The sequence below is a fragment of the Polyodon spathula genome, unplaced genomic scaffold (genome assembly GCF_017654505.1).
Source record: "Polyodon spathula isolate WHYD16114869_AA unplaced genomic scaffold, ASM1765450v1 scaffolds_669, whole genome shotgun sequence".
In the NCBI taxonomy this organism is placed as follows: Eukaryota; Metazoa; Chordata; class Actinopteri; order Acipenseriformes; family Polyodontidae; genus Polyodon; species Polyodon spathula.
Genome location: NW_024472158.1, coordinates 15,251 through 43,187, shown reverse-complemented (window position 1 = coordinate 43,187; position 27,937 = coordinate 15,251). Strand labels below are relative to the sequence as shown.

At 42.5% G+C, this 27,937-nt stretch overlaps 1 protein-coding gene across 6 annotated transcripts; it reads left to right on the top strand.

Moving 5' to 3' along the window:
• The first annotated feature begins 26 nt into the window (after positions 1 to 26).
• trit1 (tRNA isopentenyltransferase 1) lies at positions 27 to 27,665 on the top strand. Of its 6 annotated transcripts, XR_005948506.1 has the most exons (13): positions 29 to 228; positions 7,230 to 7,370; positions 8,259 to 8,357; positions 9,444 to 9,628; positions 10,377 to 10,519; positions 10,702 to 10,813; positions 12,772 to 12,884; positions 14,687 to 14,764; positions 18,552 to 18,661; positions 19,134 to 19,251; positions 19,858 to 20,086; positions 20,557 to 20,639; positions 20,874 to 21,803. XR_005948506.1 is itself a non-coding variant. In XM_041240745.1 (12 exons), exons 1-12 carry the CDS (start codon positions 76 to 78, stop codon positions 24,086 to 24,088), a joined length of 1,536 nt encoding a protein of 511 aa, XP_041096679.1. In that variant the 5' UTR covers positions 27 to 75; the 3' UTR covers positions 24,089 to 27,664. The 6 variants fall into 6 exon arrangements, 4 of the variants coding, with proteins under 4 accessions (XP_041096679.1, XP_041096678.1, XP_041096680.1 ...); XM_041240745.1 differs by lacking the exons at positions 20,557 to 20,639; positions 20,874 to 21,803 and adding an exon at positions 24,031 to 27,664 and having other exon boundaries at positions 27 to 228; positions 9,447 to 9,628; XM_041240744.1 differs by lacking the exons at positions 20,557 to 20,639; positions 20,874 to 21,803 and adding an exon at positions 24,031 to 27,664 and having other exon boundaries at positions 27 to 228.
• The last annotated feature ends 272 nt before the right edge of the window (positions 27,666 to 27,937 follow it).

Sequence of the window (27,937 nt, the reverse complement as noted above, 5' to 3'; positions counted from 1 at the left end):
CGTGTCCTGGGTGCCATGGTAACTGTTCCCAGGGCTCTCTCCCTCCTCCCTCGTTGTCTGCTTGCATGTGCAGCGATGGCTGCGGCGGCTGTGCATCACACGCTGAAGCAAAGCGTTCTGCCTCCTCTTGTCGTGATACTTGGAGCCACAGGCACCGGGAAATCCAAGCTGGCTATCGAAATCGGTCGCCGGCTGCGAGGAGAGATTATCAGCGCTGATTCCATGCAGGTTAGTGGAGTGTAGCAGCAAGCAATCAAAGAAAACACGTGAAAGGCCCGATACGCCTGGCGCTCGCGTGGGAGAGCTAACCGGAGGAGACGCAGCCCTGGCGGAGAGGAGGTACGGCAAGGGGCAGGCAGCCGTCTCTTTAGATTAGGGCACAGGTTTCTCTGGTCTGTGACACCCAAGTCGTAACATTCACAGTACTTGTGAATAAGCCAGATTGATATCAATGGAAACTCGCTTTATATAGTCTTCTTTAAAAAATAAAAAAGGTACCTATTAAATGTCAATTTTGATGTGGCACACTATTGTTAATGCATAGCCCACAACAGCAGGCTTACTATCTGTAAGACAGTGTGAGATGCCTTATGAAAGTTTGCTGTAGTAAAATCATAACAAAGTGAACATCTGGTAAAGCATTGCAAAGCCCATAGAGGTATGGTAAAGCATATTACAGAAGGTGGTGTAGTTAGTAAGGCTGCCACCAGTGAGGTGTAGTAGGGTGGGTCTTTAGGGGTATATTTTCAGGGGCTTTCCATTTGCGTTGTTTTGTTTGCTAGTAAGCTGGCAGGCTTTTCTGATTTCTGTTCAGGGATTTATATCTGAAAACTGAACACAGAAGTAAATGGATGGGAGGTTTACCCAGTTGTGTAGCGGTTAGGGAGGGGTTTCCTGTAACTGTCAGCAGTAGTTTGCATTTTGCTCATCATAGATTAAAAAGATAGCAAACACAATCCTATACACTATAACAAGGGTAGAAAAATAAAATACAAGCTTGCCTTTTAATCTTTTTATTTCTTAATTTTAAAATGTATATTGGGTGTATATAAATAAGAAGCAGCCTCTTATCTCGAAAGACTATCTTTCTTTTTACATACCCCCCACCTTAATTGACATCTCCTCTAATCTGCTGCCAGATCACATTCTTCGCTCATTGACAGAAAGGCTTTCCATTTCTCCAGGGTTGCGCAGGATCAGACTCAGAGTGGCACTGACTTGTCGACTGGCTGAGATACAGGCTCTGCTCGGGGTGGGGTGTGGGGGTAGGGGGGAGTCAGACTGGAGGGACCACCTGCTCACCTGAGAAGCACAGCCATCCGAAATGACCCAAAGCCTTCATTTTTGTTAAGTGGTGGTTTGCGCCGTTTGTTTTTTAAAAAGCAGCTTTGTTACAGAGTGATTTACTGTATCTGTTTGTATGTGGATGCTTTATTTTTTTTCCACTTGCATGTCATATCCACGATCCCTTTCCACTGTCAGTTTGGGGGTTATGACTGTAAAGGTGTTCTCACCACAGAGGCTGGTCTCTCCCCGCGGTTGCTTGAACCCCTGCTATTCTGGCTTTACAAGTACCTTCAGTTATTAAAATATGTTTAATGCAGGACCCAAGAGCTGCAGAATCTGATTTGCAGGGAAATTCTGCCTCCATTTATTAGGGCTTAGGGAAAAGGGAGGGTTTGAGTGACTTCAATTAGACAAAGTTAAGCTAAGGGGTTTATCAAGTGCGGACAAACCATATATATATATATATATATATATATATATATATATATATATATATATATATATATATATATATATATATATATATATATATATATATATGTATATTTTTATGTATTTGATGTATGTATGCATTCATGTTACCTACTCAATTAATCCAAACTCCTTTGGCGACCACAGTTTTGATTGCATTGTCTGGATGTTTCAGACAATTGAAGGTTGCTTTGAATAGACTTTAACTGCAGAGTTTCTGTAAGAAAATAAAAATGAGAAGCATGTATGTGTTATTAATTGCATTGGAATTTGTAAGGGGTAAACTTTCTAAAGATTTCTAAAAGACCTTGGTTTCTCGTTCACATAGTATCACCCGCTTCTTGTATTGAATGGCACTTTTGCAGATCAAGGCTTTGTGATGGATGGAGACTGAACTCCAACCTTTCACCCCCTGAGAAAAAGAGTGCTCCTTCAAGGGCCAGGTTGCGGAGAGGCAGGCATAGCGAGGGGAAGCTTACATTGCTGTGGATCTGCTCCTGTGGATAAACAGAGGGCTTCAGTAGCACGTTAATACATCACAAAAAAAGATAACCCTCCTCTTTTCAAAGCTGTTTCATTGTGCTTGTAGTAGCCCCCAAAGAGGCGTGCAGCCCTATTGTCTGAGCTCACCCCTGTCTCTCCCAGTCCGGTAGCATGAGTGTGAAAGGAGGCTGGTCTCATGTGGGAGGTCCCCTCCCACCCCACGTCTCAGCCCTTATTCCCATCTCCATGGGGCCAAAGGGGCTTTAAATAGCCATTGAAGGCCACACAATGGAAGTGCTGAAGAATTTGTGGGATCTTCCTACTTGAAGTAACAAATTCTGGGAAATCTTATTGTGAAGGATGAGTGGGGTTATTTTTTAGAGGAGGGGGTGGGCTATGAAAAAAATAATATGTGTGCATTCAGATTTTTCCAAGTATATATTTGGAATGGAAATGTTTGTACCCCCATTTTTGTTTTTGTTTTTTTGTTAGGTATCTTTTGTATCAACACTGCTATTGTCAACTGAGACAGTTGCTTCCTTGTGATGGCAGAGTGAGGCTGTAGGAATTGTTAGGGTCACTGGAAACACAAAATCGCAATGTGTGTTGTGTGCTGTTTTGTGGTGTGATGTGCCTCTGTGTTAATTCATGTGAACGGAGGCCAGACTGCAGTGTCTCTCACGTGAGGTCCTTACTAGCCCTCACCCCTCGCTGTTCCCAGCTCTTTGGGGGAGGGGGGCTCCTGATCAAAGCTGCCCTTGCTGACCATTCTTGAGTCACTGTGGGAATGCGAGGGAGTGAGGGAATGTCTCAAAGGACTTTCAGCAGGGCAGATATTGGAGTCTTTGGACAAGTTTAGTTCAAGTTTGATCTGGTGGAGTGCTGAAAAGTTTTTGCTCTTATTACCACCATATGGCATTTTCAATTATGAATTGTCTTGTTAATGATCTTCAGTGGCGTTTAGCACCTGCTAAAATGAATTAATAACAGGGACTGACATGTCAATTGATGCAGTGTGACTCGTCTGGGGTGCTTAGCAGACACCCAGGGTTAGACGTGGGAGTGTTAAAGAACGGCATTGCAGGGTATTATATCAGATAGATCGCTCACACCAGTAAATGACTTTTCAGCAGCAGTATCTGATATGATTTCCAACAGGATGAAAACAAATCAGGTACATGATAAGCTGCTATGCTCTGGAAAAGATTAAAGCAGAAGAGAAAAAATGTGTAAAAAGGTTGAAATATTGTGAAATGTGTTTGTCGTGGGGTCCCTTTTTTGCTCGTGTCAGAGCAATTCAGTGGGTCAGCAAGAATAACAGAGCTACTGTACTCTTTCATGCCTTCACTGGCGGGAGAATTAAACAGACAGCGATGGTACTCTGCACAGACGGTGAACATACGTTCTGCACTTCTGTCAGGTCCAGACAGCACTTTTATTTCAAGTTTATGAGTTAATGCTGTTCGTTTTCAAGGTTTTAAAATAGTTTAGTATTTTCCCAAATGAACCAGTTCGCATTGCGTATTGTGCCCTTCTGCAAGCCTATGCGTGCACGCATCAGCTCAAGCATGTGAAAATGACAACAGGCAAATTCAGTAACCTGTATAATACTGTGACAGCTGCCTGTCCCTCCAGATTTAAAAGAAGGGGGCTGTTTGCTAATTGTGGAGTGCATGAATATTACATTGCAAAGGCACTGAATCAGTTAACCTTGTGTTAAAACCAGAACGGCTGAAATGTGAAAAGCAATGAGAGTCTTGTTTCTATCTCCCAGTAGACTGAGTGGCTGCTTTCACTACATTCCTGCCACCAAGTTCACTGCAAAGCCTAACAGTGCGTGCGATTGTTGGGCAGCTGTTCAGTGTAGGTGCCAGCAATTTCTGCAGAATGTACAGTACAGCAGTACTGTAAAGGGCGACCCTATCAAACAGACGCAGCCTGTATGCGTTTTACGCACTTGGGGGGGGTTAATTCAATTAAACAAAAAAAAAAAAAAAAAAAAAAAAAAAAGAAATTCAATTGTATATCACCATCTGGTATCGCTGGTGACTCACTGTTTGATCTCTCGCAGCCTGTGGCGAAGTGTAAGCCACTAAAAGCTTAAAGGGTCTTGTAATCCTGCGCACTTTTAGTAACTTTATTATTTTACTAGGTGCAGTATCACTGTTGTGGACAGACGGTAAAAACAGATTCTGCAGCATGACTCTACTCCGAGCTAGTATTTTCTGGACGATTATTGCAATATTTAAAAGCATCAGCTGACTTTCTATTGTGTCATTCCATAAAGGCTTTTCATTGATGAATACATGAATCCTTGGCCTAACTGTCTGTGTTTTGAAGAAAGGTTTGAGTTCAGAGCAAGTTATACTGCCCAGCATTTAAGATAGCTGCACATTATCTATTTGTTAATTTATGGGACCATAGCTATAAAAAAAAAATGAAAATGTTAATTATAAAAAATGTACAGCACTTAGGGGTGAAATACCTAACCCCCAAACACAACACTACAAACCAGAGTGAGGAAAGAATACTTTGGAAATAAAGGGGGGGGGCTGAAAGATCCCAAACATTGAGAGAGACAGACGGAAAGAAAGGGGTTGTTAAAGCGAAAGCCCCATGCAACAGCTCACGCTTCGTAAAAGATTTATTAGCTGTGTATTACAGTGAGTGCTCTGGTTGTCGGAGATTCCCAGAGGAGAGGGTGTAATTAGGGAAGAAGTTGGGGAGGAGGAGGGGAGCTGCCTGCCTGCCTGCCTGCTAATAATGGTGCTGTTCACTGGGTCAGGGTGCTGAATAGGAACTGGGTCACACTGAGGACACACTGGCTCTCAGCTGCGTCTCGTGTAGCCTGAGGTTTATAGCAGGCAGGCAGGCAGGCAGGCAGGCGCTCCAGTGAGCACAGAGCCCCTTTGTTTGGCGTGCCGTCTGGGGTGTTGCCTGACCAGCGCTAGCAGCAGTAAAGCAGGCAAGATCACACTTTCTTGGTAAGAGTAAATGGGTTTTAGTTCTGCTCTGCAAAGAGAGAAGGGGCTGTGATGTATTGGTTTTGTGTAGAAACAGAAAAGTAGAGGAAAACTTGTTGGAGAGGGGACCCCAGAGGGATTACTATTTTTCCCCCTTATCATTTGTAAGCTGATAATACTGAAGTGTGAACTTTTGTTTGTCATCAAAAAAGAAATAAATAAGCAATTTCATGTTTGAGTCTTAATGAACAGTATTGGGCTTGTGTACTTGAACTTAAACTTTCCTACAATGGCATTCCTGGAATGAGCACTGGGGTGTGCACATAGCACTGTGCACAATACTATACAGCAGTTGTTATGACCACTGGCAGACCACTAACCATTGAGCGCTTTACATTTGCAATAGGGCAGCCGAACCAGACCCCTGTATCAATAAACCCTTTGCTCTGAAACTGAAGTTCAGGTTCACACAGTATGTGGAAGGGCTTGCTTCTTCTAGTAACTCACTCAGATTTTTTGATTGTGTAATGAGTCTGAAATCTGTGCATCTCTGCCAGTAACGGGAGCAGTGCTATCGTCTGCAGAACAGCCTCTCACACGGCTCAGCCTCTCCAGTCTAAAGTGTGAATATTTCCCTAGGTGGATTGAATCATGTGCCTGGTGTGGGTGGGAAGGCAGGCAGCACTGCTGGGACAAGCTGTCCTCATTAATACAAGATTCCATTAGGAGCTGGCACCCTGGCAAGGCAACCGGCAGAAAACGTACCAGCTGCAGTGGATTAAGAGACGTCTTTTTCTTCTCCCAACCCCCCCCCCTCCGCCCCCCGCCCCCCGCAAAAAAAAAGGATTTATAAGTCTTTATCAACAGGGCACACATTGGAGAGCTGTGTAACCAGTTTGAAAAGCATGTAATGGGGGCGAATTTGAAGCTGAATGCTGTTGTGTTTTTTGTACTGCGCAGAATAGAAACAAGCAAGTGCCATGCTGTTACTGTTCTGACTTGATTTTTACAAAATGCCCCAAAAACACATTTTGACGGCTTGACAGTTTTTGTTTTTTTGGGGGGGTGGGGTGGGGTGTGTGGGTGTTTTCATTTTCCCCAGTATTTCGTTTTCTGCTGCTTTTCACTTTTCTTTTACGCTGTTTGCGGATTGCTTTCCAGACAGGAAGATGATCTTGCACTTACTTTAGAAATGGCATCCCTTAATTTCCTCATTCTAGAAATCAATGCTTTCACTGTTGCAAAAAAAAAAATATATATATATATTTGTCTGAGCTGCAGAAAACATTTTGCTGACCACTATACCTTTAACAGCCTTCATACACCAAACCGATTTTAGTTACTTATTTGATTTGATTTGTAGTAGAAATGAAAAAAAGCTATGAGCTATTTTTTTTTGGGTGTATTGTAATTGCGTTGTCAAAACTGCTGTAAAGCCTTTTAGGGTTGAAGTCGGATTGTGAGAGAGGTGTTTGCTTGTTTGTTAGCTGGTTGTGTAGAATAGATTGAGTAACACCAACAAAATGGAAAGAACGCAAAATATACTGTAGTGTGCAACCACCTTTAAAATCTTTCCTGAATGTTTTATTTTTTCTCTGTGGATGTGAATACCACCCACCCCCTTGAAATGGCTCCTAAATAATTTGATTTTTTATTTTATATTTTTTCCCCTGGCACGCACAAGAGGACTGTATAGACATTCAGCATTTCAAGCACACTCATCTCCTCTCTCATAAGACCTGGTGCGAAAGTATGTAGGTGCATATTAATTAAAATGTTTCATTTCTTCACATTTTGGCCCTTGATGACAGAAACACATATTCAGACTATGTTCCAATCCCCCCTCTTGCAGTGATAGTAAATCTGAATTTTGAATACTCTTGCAGGGACCCTTTGAATTGTAAGGTTTGAATTGGTTGACACTGGGTATGGGTATTCCTTGGTGAGTGTTCTGGAGCATGCATGCAAGCCAGGGGTGCTTGGGGTGCTTCTGCTGCTCATGCTGAGTTTGCTTGTGTCCCGCAGGTGTACAAAGGTTTGGATATCATCACCAACAAGGTCACCTCAGAGGAGCAGGCACTCTGCAAGCACCACATGATCAGCTTCGTAGACCCCCTGGTCACTACCTACACCATCGTGGACTTCCGGAACAAGGCACTCTCTCTAATATCCTTTCAGCCACCTAACAACCACACTGTCCACACCTGATAGCGCTTTGGTGGGCAGGTGAGATATTTTTGGTTACCGATAGCTCAGCGGCTACGTCATTTTATATCTTTCAGTGGTCAGAGTAAGAGCAAGATAAGACTGAAAAACTGTTGCTAGAAATGTGAGCGGTTTTTGGGACTCCATTATGGTATATGGGGTTGTAGTATATAAAAGAGAACAGACATTGTCTTAGATAATGTAGCGCCTGAATGTATCTCATCCACGTACTTGACTAACATGATGCAACATTGTTTTAGCTTGAGATCGGATTAGTTTACAGTTTAAGTTGGTACGGATGCTGATTTTTTTTTTTTTAATATCAAGGATTTAAACAGACCTCTGTTAGCATAGACTTCTGCCTTAGGGACATTTTGCAGACAGGAACATCCCAGTAGATTCTTAGGCAGCAAATGTGTAATAGAATAGATGAATGTGTTGGAAAGAGATATATTAATAGAACAGAAAGCTTGGAGATAACAGCACTAGGCATGCAAGCTTTCAGTGAAGGTGAGAATTAAACCAAAGGTCCTTGGAACAAGTGCGACTCAGAAAACATTGTGCTACAGAGTTTACAGCATTGTTTGCCCCATAATGCCATTTCACCTCCTGTAGCATTCTCATAACAAGGCAGATAGGACAGCTTCTTAGCTCTGGTTCCTGACTCCAGTATTATAGAGATGCAGAGCTGTAATTGGAGCATACAGTAAAACCAAGCTAAGAATAGTCTTTACAGGCTATTCTAGTTTCTTATACTAGGACAAGAACCCAGGGACAGGAATTACACTGTATTCTTGTCCTAGTCGAATAAAGTGAAATTAACTGAAAAGGGTTTCCTTAACCCTGCAAATTGAAGATATCTATAAGAGGGAGAAGATGCCGATCATTGTAGGGGGCACTAACTACTACATTGAATCTCTGCTGTGGAAAGTGCTCATAGACACCAAGGTAAGACACTGCAGTCCTGCCGCGGGGTAACCGGGCAGTTCAGCAGCATCCTCTCTTCAAGATCACACTGGGGCTGGCAGGATGTGTGCTGCCTTTTTGTGAAAAAATAAATAAAAAGAAGCCAAACCTTCATCAGTTTATTGCTGTCAGCCGCTGTTAGATTAAACCTGAACTGCATGGATAAATATTCTAACCATCTGAAACATTTAAGGAATGCTAACCGTCTTACTGCGTTTTTTCCTCATTTTAAAATCGATGACTACAGAGTTCTTTTCATCGTCCTTGAAGAAAAGCGTTGGCTATTCGGAGTGCCTTATTAAAAAAAAAAAAAAAAAAAAAAAACACGCTCAGCTTTTCAAAAGCAGATGCTTCAGCTGGCCTGCCTTGATCATGTGTGAGAGAGATCTGTGAAAAGAGGGTAGGATTATTTGTGAACGGAGGGGAGTTTCCGAAGGTATTAGCAGAAAAAGATGAAAGTGGAAAGCAAAGCTAAGAGGTGTGGGGGGAATATAAAATGCACACAGCCAGGGATTAGAGCCCACTGTAAGCGTTAATCACAGGTAAGTGCTGCTGGTGGCTGCAAACAATAGACCTGTGTTATGAGGAGTCAAGAACGGCAACTTAAAAGCAGTAATTAGCATGCTGAAGAATGTGCACAGACGCGCAAATAGAAGCAAGTGGAGAGGGGGGAAAAATTGCATAACCAAAGTCAGTAGGCAGATGTGCACAATATAATCGCCCAAGCTAACACCCGTGAGATTCTACATCCTTCATGGAACACTGATAATGCGATGTAGGGTCCCATCATTGTAAATAATTAACCTTCTCCATGGCATGTTGGTTGTGTAGACACTGTGTGTTTTGGTTATTTCCAGATACCATTGTGTAGAAGATTGATTGTCTACTTTGGTTCTCCGAAGTGAGTGAACCTTTGCAACAACTTTCGTGTCCTTTCTTTCTTTCGCTAATATTTTCTCAGTGTTGCAGTCGGGCTGTTTTGGTTCAGCTCCGACTCTGTTGGTGTCCCATTAAACCTGTTTGTTTACAGGGCAGTTTTAATTTGCGCTCTCCTGACTCTGCCCCCAGCAGGAGGGTGGCTCAGATGGGGAGGGGGATGGAGAAGGTGGTGGAGATGGCAGACGAGCTGACTCTCCTAGTAGGAAGGCTGAACTGGAGAAACTGGATGGCCAGGAGCTGCACCGGCGCCTCACTGAGGTAGACCCTGAGATGGCTTCCATGCTGCACCCCCATGACAAACGCAAGATGGCCAGGTAACCCTGCCCCATAGACCCTGTGAAACAAAACACACAGCAAAATACATCTGCCTCTTTTAGCAGTTAACTCAGTCCTGTATACAGTGTAGTTTTGTAAGATCTGAACACTTATCTTTTCTAGTAAGCGTTTGCTGTGATTATTAGCAATTTGCTCAATCCAAAAATGTTCCCTGTTAACAGACTGTTAGCAGTCACTGGGCCAACTTTAACAGCTTGTTCACTTTTAACGATTAACAGTTTGCTCACTCCTAACACTATACCAGTCTGTGTGCACTGCAATCTGCTCAGATGTAACATTATCTCTGTTAGCAGTGTTCTTGCAAATGTTCCCCTCCCCCATGTGTTAAACCTGTCTCTCTTTGGATTTTGTGTCTCAAGCAGTGTGCTCAGTTCTGCCGGTCTAGTGATGCTTCCCTTGATCTGCCTGCCTGTTATCCTCACTTCTCCAGTCCCTTTGTTTTGTTGTAGATATATTGTATTTAGCTGGCTTTTTATTTTCGCTCTGACTAATTTTCCTCACGCAACTGTGTTTCTTTATCACTCTGTGTAACAGTTTACCATGATCTCTGCCCATTCTCTTCCTTTGTTACAGGAAATAGCTTTTACTGTGGGCGGGGCGGGGGGGACGGGACACATGACTGATAATAAAGCCTGGGAAAACAAAAAGATCAATAAGGGATTTGTGACAATGTTATGCAAACGAGAGGCCAGAACTTTACAAGTGGAGCTGTGTGTTTGTGTGCAGGAGTCTGCAGGTTTTCCAGGACACAGGAGTCCCCCACAGTAAACTACTGAAGGAGCAGAGGAAGCAGGCTGGAGGGGGCGGGCTGGGGGGGCCCCTGCGCTTTCACAACTCCTGTATCTTCTGGCTGCACGCAGATCTAGAAGGTAATGCGGATTCAATTGCATTCGTTTTACCTGCTCTTTCAAACAATGCTCCTCGGTGGTGTTTGGACACAGGCACGTTTGTGTATGGTTTGTATTTTCTCTCTTTTGACATTAAAATACAGTAGTTATTCCAAAATGTAAAAACCTGATCGCTTCCCAGATATTTATTTATTTATTTTTAGCTCTAGATGAGAGGCTAAACAAGCGAGTGGACGAGATGCTGTCTGCAGGGCTCATTGAAGAACTGAGAGATTTTCACAACAGATTCAACGAGCACAAAATACAGACCGACAGGTACTATTTAAAAGACAGGGCATGGACTCTGGACTACCGCACCGCAACACTGTGCACCACTGTGCTTTCGTACCACATGTGTAATGCATGAAAACTGTAACACACATTTTGTAGTAAAAAAAAATAAAATGCTGTTTAGTCTGTTAAACGTTGATTAACTTCTTAAGAGACATGCTGCCCTACACTGCTCTGAATAGCTTATAGATAAGCACAGCACCTTTTGTTTTTTTTTGGTTTGTTTCTGAAGATGGGAACTCTCATTTTAATTGAAAAATGAATCCATTCTGAATCCTAACCTGAATCATGGATGAAAACTAAGGCATGCTCTAACGCGATCTGTACAGGCTATTACTGGGGAAATCGAAACACCTAGGGCCATGTTTATGACAGTTAGGCAACAAATACTGGTTTGACATACTCTGTTTTGTTTACCATATGAAATGCAAAGGCTGCCTTTTATTATTAAATGGCTGATTCACTTCCTAGCTTGTAAATTCTATATTTTCCAAGTATAGTAAATAGTTTTTTATTACTGATGAACTGCATCTTTTGAAGAATTATTTTTGTTTAAATGAACATTTTTGCACTGCTCTTTGTAAGCTCTATAAAGTGAACACAGTTCATTCAGCAGATCTTTACAGCAACAAAAAAAGGAAGTAAACAAACTAAATGGCTAAGAGTGCCATGTGAGGGGTAGTTAAATCAGTTCCCCAAACCCTAATCGCAGTATTGAAACCTGACCGCTGTTATTTTTACACATAAACAAGCTTGTCTTTAAATGCTGTGAATTGCAGTCGTTCTCACATGTGGCTGTGTGAGCTATGCAGCTATACTATTTGACTGCCTGCTGGACTGACACTCTGGGAGTTAATTATTATCAAGGTCTTTAGACCTAAATTCAGCGTGCAAAAGAAAAACAAAACTGTAACTGTGGGTCATATAATCTTGTTACCTGTGGTGTGGTGGCTCTACCTTGCCAGGTTTCATTGCTTTACAGCTTATGGTGGAATTGGTGTACACTTATAGTGGCCTTTCATCCTAGCCCCAGAGCCCCAGACAACATGATTGATCTGTTCTCCCTGTGCTTGGCAGCGCATATCACCAGCGAAGTTCTGACACAGCACTTTATTTTCAACCCGATTACCGAGTTGAAAGCACGTCCTGTTATACACTCAAGGTCAGACACTCTATCCCCCTCTCTCTCTATCTCAATGTGCTCTGTCCTGATGCGGCAGTAAAACGTGAACACAGTGAGACAGACAGGCAGTGCTGCAGTGTCTCTTTCCTCATCTCCCCCCTGAGACCTTTTGGTCTTGCAGCCTAAGCATTTTTTTCCCTGATCTGCAGAGTAGATCGACCGTCCCTAACTGAATTTGAATCCCGTCTGCGAGCTGTCAGGATGCTGTCTCGTCTGGCTTGTGCTGGTGTGTGGGGAGTAGGAGGAGGGGGGGGGGATTGAATGTAGAGTAGGTGCAGCCCTGAGCCCATCTATCCATCCCCTGCAGGACAGCCAAACTTGGATTTTTCTGACACAGACCTGAACAAAAACTCATCAACTCCTTCAGTAATGCAAGCCTGCTTACAGTACATGTGGCAATTGATGTATTATTTTAAAAACATGACAAAATGACAAGCCTATAAAGTGTTTGTGAGAGAGAAGTTTGCAGCCTTTAACTTTAGTTGTTTAACATTGATTTAATTACAGTGTAACAGAACGACTATTGTGTGGTATATTTATTAAATAACTGCTGTGTCTTCTACTGAAAAATGAAATATGAAAGGGCTTGGATTAGTATATATTTGTATATTAGTTTTAATTTTTTTTTGCTGGTATTCATTTTTTAGTGGCGTTATCTTTCCTGTACTAGTAGTTTTGACATACTCTTTCTGAGCTAATGCCTTGATTGCAAAGAGATTCCGATTAACTTGACCTGTCCTGTGTTTCGTGTGACACGCAGCCAGGATTACCAGCATGGCATCTTCCAGTCCATTGGATTTAAGGAGTTCCACGAGTACCTGACGGTGGAGTGCAGCGCCTCCGAGGAGAGCCGAGAGAAGCTGCTGAGGAAAGGTAGGGGCAACGAGAGGCTGTTGTGCAACTGGGAAAGTAGTGAAATACTGCTGACTGTAAGTGGAGGCAGGTCTCACATGGGATCTTATTCCCTTGGGTCGTTTGTCTGCTTGACTTAGGGGTTGATTTTCCCAACCTGTACCCTTCTGGGATAAGCCACTGCTAGATTGAGCGTTTTACAGGTGAGTCACAATGTATGGCAATGGTTGATGCAGTCCAGGTGGATATCCTGGTGCTGTAAAATGATAAAAAATAAAATAAACCCAGCTGTGACTTATCCCGGCAGGGTATAGCAGGGATGGAAATAAGAGTCCCATTGCATAGCAGCTTGATGCACGTGGTTTCACTATGAGTTTAAGACAACACACCTGACCTTGTTGACTGTACACTATGGCTATTAGAGCTCGTAACAAAACCTGGAATGGGTGAAACTGCTATGCAGTGGGAGTCTTATTTCCATCACTGGTATAGGTTGATGAAATCAAACCCTTAGTGCAATGATATATTCTCCCGAGAAAGCAAGCCACAGCTGTAAATAACCCCTTTCTATAATAGAGTCCTGTCTGCGTTATTTCTGCTGTCTTACACTGCTTTCCGCTCTGGTGGTAGGGACGGTGTGATTAATGAGTGTGTCTCTGGCAGAGAGGCTTTATTTGCAGTTCTTTATCGCGTAATGATGGAACGATTCATTGTGTGGAGAAAGTAGACAGCCCTTTGGCCTTAGCAGGTTTCCTTTTAGGTTGCATTCCCAGTTTTAAGAAATGCGCAGTGTGAAAATTCATGTTTTTTTTTTTTTTTTTTTTTACATTTTTTTATTCTGCTAAATCAAATTAGTCATGCCTTCTGCTTACAGCACAATGGGAAACATGTCTCATTGTCCTGTGGGTGGATGGATGCTTTTGTTTTGAGTTTCTGTAGCAATACTTGCCTCCAACAACACTGCTTTTAGTGTGTTTTAATCCACACTAACTACATAAAGATAACCCTAATAGATAACTAACAAAAACTAAAAAAAAAAAATTAATTTGTAGAGATACCAAGGACTGGTATATGGTCTGCCATATTCAGTGCTGTTACAATTGCAGCTTGCAGTTTTAATGTTGTTTTAGTACAAAAACCTGGACTGTTATTAAAAAGATGATTTGCTATATAGAAGCCACATAGTAATCTGGATAGCTGCCTTCCCCTCTAGTGAGCAATAAAGCAGTCCACCTGTAAAAGCAACTACAATGACAGCGGTGCGCAATAAAAATGTAACGGAAAAGTAATAAAAAAATAAAATGAAATCAGTGCTGCCGTTCCCAATAAAAATAAAGTGCTTGCTGTATTGCTAGTCCCATTTGCTGCGTGTTCACTGCAGCCCTTTACGATTGGAGGTGGAGTTTCAATTGTTATGCCTCCCACAGCTCAATGCAGTGATCCAAATGAGGTGCCTGTTGCATAGCAGTTTGAGCCTTTCCAGGTTTTGTTTCAAGCATTCTTAAACACACCTTACTTTGTTGCCTATACACGGTGCGGCTAGTTATGGAGCTACTAAAGCCTGGAATGGGTCAGATTGCCGTGTCTTGTAGCCAGCCTTGTAATTGGAAGACTGGTGAGCGCACAGACACGGCGTGTGCTTCAGTCAACACTTCTCCCTTACATTAGGAAGGGGTGGGGAGGTTCATTTCACAACACCTTCCAAAATAATGAGCTGTGTGGCTTCTTTATTTTTTTGTTTAAGACTTTTTGTCAGAAAGGGGGTTAAAAACAATAAATAAATGAATGAAGAAAAGGACTTGACCGCTCTTCTTGACCCACAGGTGTGGAAGCACTGAAACAGGCAACCAGGCGCTACGCCAGGAAGCAGAACAAGTGGGTCCGAAACCGGTTTCTCAACAGTAAGCTCTTAATGTTTGAGGTGACGATGTCTGTGTAACATGCATGTAGGATTCATAGCCTGATTGCAAACAAACTGCCATTTCAGCCTCTGGTTAGCGTTGTGGTGCATTTTAGTAAGAAATGCCACTCGTTGTATCTGCGCACTTTGAAAAAGTTTTCCATTCAGAAAATTAAATAATGAAAACTTTGCCCGGGCGTTTTTACTATATACATGTTGATGTGTTCCTTTTGTCTTTTCATTGTTGTAAATTGCTTCAAGCTTTGTGTATTGGTTCCTTAAAGACAAAATCTCAACTCAACCAGTACTAGACTGTGAACTGTTAAGTTGGCCAACAAGTATTTGCCTTTTAATTTAACAAGTTTTGAAAACAGTACTTGCTGTTCAGGAAGTGGTTTGGCTGTGAAAATTGTGCTAATTTCTTTTCCTCCAGGGTTAGGGAGTGATTGGGGAGGGGTTATGACCCCCAGCCCTGGCTTGCTGCCTTCATTTGCATGTTATTTACCGTCTCTTGTTTTGCGATCTTGATTGGGCCCTAATCTGATCCCATTGCTCCTTGTTCTTGTAATATCCGGTACTCTAAAACAATGGTCCTCAATATTAAAAAACAAAACAAAAAAAAAAGTGTGTGGAGCCACATTCCTAACTACAAAATAATCTTCTGGTTCAGGTTAATACTATAATCACCTTAATTATCTATGTGTTTAGACTGACAGTTTTCAGGGTAGTGTCTGATTTGCGTCTTGAATGACCTCCTGTTATTTACTCAGTCCTTTTCTTTATTATTCCCCCGGGGTGAAATAGATCTTCCTACTGTCTGTTCTGAGCCGCTCTTCCTCAGTTTCCCTTCATGCCTTCCAGTCCTGTTGTCTTTCATCACACATTTCTAAACTGCCTCTGTAGGCGACTGGGATATAGTGCAGGCGTCCGTTTCAGCAGTATCTTGAGACCCACTCAGCCAATTGAGCTGAAACTTGGTATGTACAATACAAATTCAAATGAACAGCAATAGAGACTTGTGCTCTCTTACACCAAGCTATAAATACGTTCATTCACATCACAGTCTCTCTCTTGTGCCACTGGATTCTGATGTCCACAAAGTCTAAATCAAGTTCCCAAGGAAATGGTTCCAATGGAGAAGGGATTCAGTAATTCTTCTTTTGATCCGGAGTTGGGAGAGGGGACTGCTCCCTGACTGAGCAGCATCACACATACACTAGAGGCTCCCCCTTTCAGATAGTGATCTGGCATGACCCTGCTTAACCTCCACTCACAGTCACAATTTCACATCTGATCTGATTGACAATACCAGTAATCCATGAGAATCAAATGTGTCTGGTTCTGAGCTCCCCAGGGCAAATCCTGCTGCAGTTTTTAAGCCATGTTTAAAAAACATTGATTTTCTAGTAAGGTTAAACAGAACATGTGATTGGTTCTGCATTGCAAAACTAATTGATTCACCCCTCCTCGTTAATCATTTCTGTCCTCACTTGTTGACTTAGTTTTTTATCTGTTTGAGTTACCTGTTTCGATCCTTTGTATATCTGCTGTCCAAAGCATAATGAATTTCCCTTTTGTTTCTTACAAGCGAAGGTGCAAGATCTTAAACCTCCCAAACCACTTCCTATTACATTTCACTGCTCCTGTTATGTATCCCACACTGAGCCTCCCACTTAGTGAATTATATGGCTCAAAGGATCCCAGTACCGAGCTTCACATGTTGAATGTTAATGCTTTAAGTCGCTGGTATATTCTACTGAGCGCCTTCAATAGCCCTGGACTGAATTACATGTATTGAATGGACAGGCTGATGCTGTCCCGGGATTGTACAGCCGCTACACACGTTACAAGTGTTGCAGAATACCAAGCTTGTTTTACTTACAGTTGCTGTTCCTATACAGCTCTTATTTTCCAACAAGACTGCAATCGTGTTCAATTGTTCAGTTTGTGTACAAACCTGGGCACGGTGCTCCCAGTCGCAGCTCACCTAAATCTGCACAAAGCATTGAAGCAGAGACTTGCAATTATGCCGAATTATGTGAGGGTTTTGTGGTATGGAAGAATGAGACGGCGGGCGAGGGAAGGAAACCAAAGCTGTTCTGAAACAACCCTGGAAGGCAGCCAGCAGCGACAGTTTGGAGTCAGTTTGTTTTTTGTTTTGTGAAAGAAAGAAAGGACTAAAGGGAAGCAGGCAGGCGGGCGGGCGGGCTGGCAGGCGGGCACTCCCTGACAGGTGAACAGGTTTACTGCTAGCCAGGTGTCTGCCTCCCACACACACACACACACACACACACACACACACATATTGTATGTATACAAACACACGCTCACACAAACACTGAGAGCTCTGTGACTCCCCTTCTGTCTCGCAAGTGGCAGCAGGTGCCCGGCAGGTGTGAATGAGTGAGAGGGGGGCAGATTTCACTGATTAGGTTATAAAACTACAGTTGATAAAAACTCGTTCCTCCCGGGGGACTTCTGTTTTGTATTCTCATTTTGTTTCTAACGACCTTTGATCGTGTATAGTGTGTACAGTAAATACAGTGGAAGGAATGCTGTCTCTCGCTCTCTTTCACCGCCTCAATGGAGCGAATGTTAATACTGTAGAAGTGCCACCGGCAGGCAGGTAGCTAATTCTTCCAGTTCAACAATTGCATATAGATCATTTACAAGGATTTACTAAGATTTCACAACGCATCTGTCGGCACTGGGGCTAAGTTTCTGTTTTGAAGCCTTTATTTCTTTTTATTTCTTTCTAAAGAAACCCCTTAACATTTTCTTTGGTGAAGGAAACAAACAAAAGAATGTGCCGATGTGCGTATGGTCAGGTCCTTTCATTTGTTTTTCTGTTAACTGAAATCACGGTTGAAAAGACTTGGCAGAGATTTCTCTAGACTAGTTTGTAGGCACACTGAACTATCTGGAGTCGGTAGAGAATTGATCCGATTGCTGGTCACTCTTTCACATTGCTGGCTGCCTGAAATGTATCTTGGAAACCACTTGTCTGATTTTGATAAAACAGTGCATGGGCATTTGTCATGAGATGCTGTTTTGCACCTGTGAATGTGTCATTCTATAAGCTTGTGGCATGCGCATTGAGGTGTTCCTGAATCCGTGTCTGTATGTGTGTCTGAGAGTGCCTGTCTGCATGGTGTCTGTGAATGAATCAATAAGCGAGCAGTTCTCCTGGGGGTGGCTGGCCCTGGTTAGCACTGCTGACAGTGTCAGAATGGAGACATTATCGAGCGCATGTGAGTCAGCAGCAGCTTCACAATACCGCAGGGACACTCTGTGTGCAGCCACTGGGCTTTTTTATTATCTTCAGCGTTTAACCCTTTGCAGTGCTCAAGTAGTTAAGGCTAATAATAAAGACTTAAAAATGCCTTGCCTAATATTTTTGTTGTCTTTTGGTTATTTGCCTTTATATATATATATATATATATATATATATATATATATATATATATATATAGTATTATTGATACTATTATTGACTGCAGCATCCTGTGTTGTTGGTCAGTCTCTATGACCTACCTCAGAGGAGGTGATTAGATACATTCACAGGAAGCTGTAGTTTTAATTTTTTATGGATTTTATTTGAAAGAAGTCAGATCTGTCTGCTCTATGCATGGTGTAGCATTGAGGTTTCAACTAAGTACAGCATTGAGATTTGAACTGAGTACAGCATGGTGTGGCATTGAGGTTTGAACTGAGTACAGCATGGTGTGGCATTGAGGTTTGAACTGAGTACAGCATGGTGTAGCATTGAGGTTTGATCTGTGTTGCAGGACCAGGTCTCAATGTGCCTCCTGTGTACAGGCTGGATGTCAGCGATGTCTCTCACTGGGACGAGACTGTTCTGAACCCTGCCTTGCAGATCCTTCACAGCCTTATCAAGGTATCCACTACTAATTCTACAACAATCTCAAATCTCTAAAAACCTGATCCTGGCACAAACCTATTCAGAAAGACATAAGAACAGAAAAGGAATAGATTTCAAATAAGATGATCTTTCGCTGTTGTATTAAAGTCTTTATAAGAGTTGACAAAGTTAACCCGAACCTGTGCTTAAAGCGCAACACGGAAACCAGGACTAGAGGGCCACAGTTGGAAATTATGTGGAGAGACTTAGGACCGAGGGTGTGGAATGGAATGGGTTGCCTAGCCATGCTGTTGAAGCTGAATCATTAGGATCCTGAAACACCCGACCTCACAAAGCTTTCAGATCAGTCATCTGCTTGGAACCGGATGATAGGCCGAATGGCTTCCTCTCATTCATAAATTTTGTTACGTTCTTATTTCATTTAAAATAAATCTTTGTTGGGATTTCACAAAGCTAGCAGCTAAGTTGTATCCCGTTGTTGTTCTAGGGGGAGACTCCGACAGCACAGCCCTTGAGGATGACGAGCGAGGGGAATCGGAACAAACGCAGTCGTCACACATGTGACCTCTGTGACAAGGTTATCATCGGAGACATGGAGTGGACAGGTGAGGGTTAATCAAACACCGCTCGTGGAATGTGCTGCACTAGGCTGGTCAAGCTAGGAACAAACAGCAGATAATGTTAATGGCAATGCTCGTGCGTGCACCTAAGTTGGTCCTTTTTCATTTTAAACATTGTGCAAAATCTGCAGTGGAGCAAAAGCTTTGTCATTCCATTTTCTCTCATTCACACAAGAGACACACCCATAGACAGTCTCAGAGGCGAGATAGTCTGTGATGATGAATTCTAGTGCAAGCTTCAGACTACCAATAACTTACAGCAGTATCTTATTTCAGGAAGTCTCCAGCTCTGTTTGTGTCATAGTGGCTGCTCCCTGCTTTACTATTTCAGTTATCAAACATTTCCTAAGAGTGCTGTATAGTTGAACTGCCCTCCTACTGCAGCAATACCTTGAAAGATTCCATTCTTTGTGATTCACGTATTACACTTTCAGCAAGAATTTTTGTTTTTCCTACAGAAACAAAACTGCTTCTTATAAGCGCATGCAATAAATGACGATTTATGTAATTGGCTTTGAAAATCTAGTGCTTTGTGCAGAATACTAAATGCTCCAGTTATGTTGGTTTACTTCTATATTTAATATTCCTTAGCACATTTAAAATCCAAGAACCACCTACACCATGTGAAGAAGAAAAGGAAGCTGGAGTCGACAGGGGCACCCCAGCGTAATGCCGGAGGCAGGGCCCCCAGTCCAGAGCTAGTGTGCCAGCCGCTGGAGTCACTGGCTGCCCCTCAGAAAGAGAGAACGCAGCTTCTGCTGCCATCTAGCAGCGAGATGCCGTCCGAAACACAACAGCCAGCCTGTGGACAGGGAAAAGGGTCTGTATGGATTTCTATTCACAGTTTACTCTCCGTGTAGTGGATGCCTGTGTTTATGTGGATTATTCTTCTAACCTGTTATAATCCGGTTCCTGGGGATTTGTGTGCCAGTTCCAGTTTGTCTCTACACCTGCCCCTCACATACTGTGGTTTATATATATATATATATATATATATATATATATATATATATATATATATATATATATATATATATATATATATATAATATTAGTGTCTCCTTTCCTTACAATCCTTACCCTTAATTTACCGTTCATAATCTGCAAAGGTGAATTGTGTTGCTGGTTTTGCAATGCAGACACAACTGATCAAATCAGGGTAAGTACTAAACCAAACGTGTTGCGAAATGTTGAATAGGCTCAGGCTCTCTTCTGGAGGGCACTGAAACTGGAGGTCCTAATGGAATTGTCCCTTCCTAATACAACCCCCCCCCCATCCTATCTACTCAGCTCTCAAGGGAAACGAACACTTGGAGATTGACTCAGTACTAGGTCCGTCTGCTCAATTACACATCACAGGCAATATGATCAGGGTAAGTGTACTAGTTATGCATCCTTGTGTTCACAGTATACAGATTATATAATGTATGTGTGTAATTAAATACATCTTTAAAATATGATATGGCAAGAAATGATTTCTTTATTTTTTACATTTAAGCATTGCGTTCCAAAACAAGTTTTAAATGACGGGAATAGCAGCTAGCTTTTGAAAGGGATCTTCATGGTAAAATACATGCTCTTGAGTTTTATTTGAATTTTTTTTTCAGGCTAGGTGGTGATCGCATTTTTTGGGACAAGGCATGTGACCATCATGTGTTTTTTTTTTGTTTTTTTTTTATCTTGGATGCACACCCCATGTGGTGTCCTGCAGTGCAGCCTTGCAAACTGACCACTCCAAAAGGTGCCATTCAGCCACATTTCCTGCTTTTATTAGCATGGTGAGCTTCCGTCTGCTCAGGAACAGGCGGAGGTTGGATGCTTCTCAAAAGGGCAAACTGGAATGGATTTGAGGGGTCTGTTGAGCTTAACGGTTCCAACCCGGGACCCCTGCACTGCACCGAAGAGGGGGAACCTACGCAGACAATGAAAGGATCAGTGGAACAAAACGCCGACACCCACCTGAGTGCTTTTGAGATGTTCCAAGTCTTCAGTACTGCTAAATCTGAAATGCTGGCCAATTCAAGGTGTAGACAAGTGGCTTTGAATCATGTTCCTGCTTGTTTTTAATCAGACTGAGGGTTTATTCCACATAACTGTTTTGCCTTGAGTGTAAATACCAGAGTTCGCAGTCCTGTCTAACGAAGGCCTTCAGGAATTGACTTGGTTACAGCCACAAACCCTCCTGTCACTCCTGTTATTTGCCTCTCATGGTGCCTTTGTGCTTCACATACCAAATCCACTGCATAGCCACGAATGCTGTGAATACTGCATCTTCTTATCTGACCCTACTTTTTATTCGGTATGTATTCATACATACACACACAATATGAAGTGCTGCCGCCTTCTTTCTTCTCAAGACATACCTGCTTGTACTAAACGTTCTCTGAAACTCTAAAAGAAAACGTCTCTCTGTGAGGAGTCATAGCGTTGCAAGCAGTTTACTGAAGGAAAACCTAATTGATAGTTACTAACTTCTTATTCAGTTCTGAAAAGATCTGAGTAAGATTTTATTTAGAATAAAATATTTATGTATGTTTTTTTTTTTTTTTGGTTTGTTTTTTTGTCTTTTTCTCTTTAACTTTTAAATAGGGGAATACCTGTACTACATTTCCGTTAAGGTTATTTGAATATTATGCATAACATTTTAATCTCTGTACACCCCACCTACACAACAACATTGCTTCAGGGATCCACACATAATGAGCCATGTGAAACTGAAGCCCAGGCTGTTAACTCATAACTTTCCACAGCCACTTTGCAGAACTGAAAAAGGCTGTAAAATCCTAGGTTGAGTCACTTTCCTTTATTGAATGTCTTTTAGTATTGAAGAATTTCTCAGTACTGAATTAAATACAGACATCTGAGTGAATGCTACAGAAGGAGGTTTGGTTTGTATTCCGCATTGGAAACAAATCTGAAAAAGGAAAATGGTTTTGCATAGGCCTAACAGTGGAAGTGAGCGTGGAGAAGACGATGCTGCTGTGAAGTCTTAAATCGGTTTCAGTTTCACAGTGGAACTGAGGTAACTGTCTGCACTAAATGGACATGTACAGATAAGAGAAACCGTGCAGTTGTTGAGTTTCTGGGAAAACGCCAGCCTGTTCAAACATTAGAATTGTTTTTTTTCCTGAGGTGTCTTAAAAGGGGGTTACAGAGGCCTACGCTGACCCTGAGCTGCTGGCGACCTTGTCACCTACAAACCAGTTCTGCAAGAGACAGCCTATACCGATAGTATAGATAAGCTTCAGTTTGCCCTGGGTGCATCCTGGATTTGACAGGAGAGCCTATATAGTACAATACAGCAGAATGCAGTTTTAATTTCCAAACCTATTGTGAACGGAATCGAACTTCAAGGCACTGTGTTGAAACCTGTTTGAAATACTTGGCCGGCCTGTTTATTTTAAAAGTTTTACTGCCTACGTGTTATTGAGTAACCTCTTCAACCTACACCAAGAAATCAAAGGAGAAAGGTTAAGGGGGGCAGCAGGCTTGATTGACTGGCCTTGTCTGAAGAAAATCTTTTAATTGCTCTGGATTAGAAAAAAAAAAATCTCTTCATATTTGTTTTAGCCTGATCTCTGCAATCCTGATTTATAATGCAGAAGAAAGGGGCACTCTAGCCAGTAATGCTGTATTTCCACCCCCAAGCTTAATTGGTGTGTCTAAGTATTTACTGTATATAATGGCTTTGTCAGTTTGAATGCCCCACTAAACATGCTGCAGTGGAGGTGTGGGGGAGGGCAATTAAGATCATGGGTCTAATCTGAAGATTATTTTAATCCTTTTATGCATAACACTAGCCACCTGTGCTTGGCAAGGCTGGAATGACTGTAAACAACAGATAAAACCACTCCTTTCCAATGGAAAATATTCCAGGTTCCCAACATGTGTATTTCATGAGAACACCCAGTCTTAGACTGTCTTAAGAAATACAAGCTGTAAGCAAAATAAGCAAATCTCTCTGTCTGCAGTATATTCAAATTCATGTGGTCACGTGGCTTGCTGTGATCTGCTAGACCTCCACGAGAGCAGCTTGAGTTTGTGCAAATCTTCAGAAATCTGCACAACCAGCTCACCCCTCAATGCGCTGGCTGCATTCACCAATGCGTCTCCTGGGTCTGCCTGGAATGGCAGCCTTTTGCAGAAAAGCACGACTCCAGTGGCAAGAAGGTCATGGGGGATTGAGAGGAACCACCAGTGTATTGCCTCAGTACTTTAAATGAAGGGTCTCGCTTCAGAGGATTACAGAGCACATGTCGCATGTCTTTCTGCATGAATGTAGAACAGAGTTTGCAGAAGGAAGTGCTCCTGTGAATTCTGGAACAGGTGGTCAGAGCACAACTTTTTCTATTCTATCACTACAAGCTTGTTTTTACAGGGCTGACTGGCTTCACAAAGCGACAAGGGTTAGAAGCATGTTAGATATCAGGGTATAAAGACAGGGCACCTCTTAAAACTCCTTCGTTCCATGGGAGGTTCTATCATTTCCAAAGTGTCCATTGAAAACATTAAAACATTTGCAATGTGTTCTGTAAAACAAAACAAAAAACAAACAATGGTAAAATGCCATGCACTGCAATACATTTAAAAAGCAGCCACTTGCCCAGTGGGGTCTTATTGAACAGCAGCGCTCCTCTAGCACAGATGTCAAGACTGTGTTCTGTAATGCTTCCGATTTCCAGTCGTCTCCCCTGTTTCTCACTAGCCTCCTTCCTATTGTTCCTGGGATTGGGTGCTGAGCTAATTGCTTTGTTCTTGTTTCAGAAATCTTTGGCTGCGTTATAAAGATGTTTACACAACCCCCCTCCTCCTCCAGAGCTGAAGAGGCAGGGAATCTAATCTGCTACAGGCAGCAGAGAAATTGTTACATGATCCCTCTTCCTGGTATGCACTGTTAGCCTCGCTGCAGTTTGCCTGTCCCAGTATGAACTTCTGAAGCCCCTGTGCCAAGACTGTACCAGCTCAGGGTGGATTCACAGTGCCTCAGTTTCAATCCTCATACCCAGAGTGGACTTGATGCTTACCAGGGATGTCACACTTCCACTCTCCTTTTCTAAAATGAATTTAGTACAGTGCTTCCTCAATATACTGCCACCTAGGGGGGGAGGCACCAGACTAGCACTGTAACGAAGGTCACTGTCCATCCAAAAACTACAACAACTGCATGTCAGCAGTCAAAACATTTTTCAGCACAACAATAGTGTGTTTTTGTTTGTTTATTTTACATTCGATGCTTGATTCGGTTTCGGGTCTGAACTTTTCTGTGTAACAACCTTTCTCTGAAAGTAGACCCTGTTATCCAGCTTATTTCCATTCCCTGAATGTTACCCAAGCTCCCTCCACTTGTAAACCTTCATCTCTTGTGAATCTTCCAGAAGAAAGTCTGTATATAGGTGATACGCCCAACCATCTAAAACAGTAACTATTCCAGCAAAATGGTCTTAATACAAATACAGTGCACTGTATTAAAGACACATGGGACATGACAGCACCTGCTAAAATAGCACCTTTCCTGGCTAATGAAAATGCATTTTGAAATGATCCTCGCCTCCACCCCCACTCTGCATGCATATGCCTGGAAACCACTCAGATATTCCACACCAGCTAAACAGTTAATTGAGTCTCGCACTTGGCTTTGATAACTTGCGGATGTTTCCCTGTGTCTGGTGCTTTCTGATTGAGCCTGGTGCTCCTAATTCCTTTAACTATTCCCACAGCAGACTAGGAATATGCATTTCACGTCTACAGCTGAATTCCTCAGTGTATTGCTGCTATTAATAATACAAAAGAATGCAGAAATCCCAGATGATCAATCTTGCAACTCCCTGGCAGCCCTACCTTTTCTGTACTCTGTCCGAAAGCTGCTGCAGGAGATTCTCAATGGGTTGTGTAACGGAACTCCACAGCTGGGAGTTCCACTGTTGGAACTTCATATTTGTTCCATGCACTGCAAACACTAATAAAAGCCATTGTTCTCTCATTGCCGTTTCCTCTCGCTAACAGTTTTACAGCCAAATCAGAGTACTGCAGATAGCAACACCATGATAAGAAATATAAGCTCTTTTTTTATTGTTTGCACGAGGCGCGACACACATTTCTTGGTTCTAATATTGCAGGTAAAATCTACCCCTGTACAGTTTTATAATCCCTTCAAAGGCAATCTTTACCTGGAATTTGGATATAAAATTGCAACAATGTTGCAGCCCAGTGACTTTTCTTTTGTTCTTGAGTAAAAGTACCGTTTTGCCATTAAAATTTTCCTATTTGGATGTATACTACTGGTAAGGAACTGTATGTATATATTTTTGTTTATTTGTGAACAAGAGTGCTACTGCTAGGTTCTAATGGTGAATTGACATACAAAATGCTTCAGGGCCCGGATGAAGGTTTAATTGATTTGAGTTCAACCATTTACAACTTGTCTTGAGCAAAGACACTTTTGCCCACCTGTGCTTGATGTGGGATTTCCTGTTTTTGCACTAAATTTGATTTATCTCCAGTCATGCCTTTGTCTATCTGAGTTGTACTTTTAGGTTCCTGATAAGGTGCTGCGGGATCAGATACAGGAACAACAAAACAAACCTCAATGCACCTGGATTGCGCAATACCAACCAGCCACCTGCTTCCCATGATCACTGAAGACACGATTGCTACCATGTCTCCAGTAATTGATCAATAAGACCTTTGCACAGGAGGATTTTGAACTCCTGGAAGGCTGGTACATTAGCCCGCAGCGCCACAGAGACACGTAGATGTTAAGCAGAGGGCCCTTCCGCCTTCTCTTTCCACTCCGAAGCTGGTGAGGAAGTGTGTTCAGAGCAGAAATGTGTGTCCTCTGTCAAGAGAATGTTGTTTCACTGTCGCTGTTTCCTTCCTGGTTATATAAAGGGGGCAGCTTCCCCTATGAAGGGGCAGCTGCTGTGCTGAATAAACTGTAGGATATCTGAGTTTAGCGGAGGTTGATGACTGGCACGGAAACTTGCTCACATCTGTTCAGATAATGCACGATATATCATAGAGCGACGTACAAGCGGGGCACCTGTCCAGGCTTGAGACAATAGACAACTCACTCAAGTAGAGTAACGTGACACTTTGCATTGCTGTAAGTGTTTTCAAGTCTTGTTCGCATGCAATTCAAATGACACTTAAAACACAGTCTTTTCATGCAAAGCAACGCCCCGAAGCACTGCACGGCCTGCATGCGATTGCGGCATGGAAAGAAGTGAGCTCTGAGGGTTAGCCTCAGCCCGGCGTTTTAGTTTCATTCCAGTAGTACGAAAATAATAATAGAAAAGGGCTGCAGTGTAATGTGAAAAGTAAATCTCATCCTGTTGAGAGGCCACACCTGGATAGTTTCAGACTGAGGTAATTAAGAACATCTTGTTCCCACACTGCTGGATCTTCCTCCCACATGCCTGTCCTGTTTTTTATTTCTTGCGTGTTTCTTCATTGGTGAGATGTAGCACAGTGGCAGGTTACAAACCCCCCCACTGCCACTTTTAAAGACCCCGCAATAAAATGTACATAGTATTCATTTATGGTCCAGCAGGTGGCTAAGACTAATGTAGAATATGATTGTAATGTGTTTATTGTCCAGTTGGTAGATGGCAAAGGCAAAGACTGAATTCATAGTGTAATTTGTCCAGTGCTCAGCACTAGCTCTTCTGTATGGTTCACAGACCAACCGAAAGGGAGTCTATTAAATATATATTGAAAGAAAATGTATTGTCATACATTGATGCTGCCAATTGAGAGTAGTGCAATGTATTTTTGTTATTATTAATTAATAGATTTACTGGTGTTATTTATTATTCAAAGCTATTTTTTTGAGGCTGACGTTACCCACGCTATCTATTCCCCGAGTCATGCGCTGGTAAAGCTGCCTTGCCTCAGTGAGAGAAAGCAGCGCGGCTCTTGCTGTCCTTTCTAGAACTGTGTGTGCATTCCCTGACAGTTGCTTGGCGACAGGTTTGGCACAGGGGCCCGCCGCTCTGCTCTGCTGATAAAAGCAGGACGGAAAGTAACAGCAATGCAGAGGGAGCCAAAGGCACACCATTTCCCGCCTTTGAGAAGAGAGGGGGAGGGGGTGGGGAGCTAGGCCCGGCCCTGAACACACACAAAGAAAGGACGCTTCCCGCCAAGCAGATAAATATGCACTTCCACTGCGGGGAGGAGCTATCCGCTCTCCGCCCGGCAGCCAGCACATTAACTCTTTACCTACCAGAGAGTGTAGAAAGCCTTGTCAGAAGTGCCCACCTTATTAACCCCCAGTGATCTCTGTTCCTCTTGCCACAGATTCGGCCTCATTCAAATGACGCTAAACCAGCAGAGTGGATCACACAGTAGAAAATAACATCAATCCAGCAAATCTGTTTTGTTGACGAGGCAATTGATAAAAGCATTGTAAAATAAAATTCAGGTTATATTTTATAACAGAGGCATTTCTGTATACAGTGTTCTGTGTTTTTCACATCGCTGTGTGTATAAACAGGGCTGGAATGAAGTGGCTTGGGTTACAGCCACTGTTGCTTAGCATAATCTACCCGATGTAGAGTGCTCCATTCTGGTACTGCCGCAGAACAAACCATGCTGCATTTAAAAAATGTCCATAAGGGGGCGCTGTCTAAGCCTATATCACAAGGTTAATTCACAGACCATGCTGAATGTATAA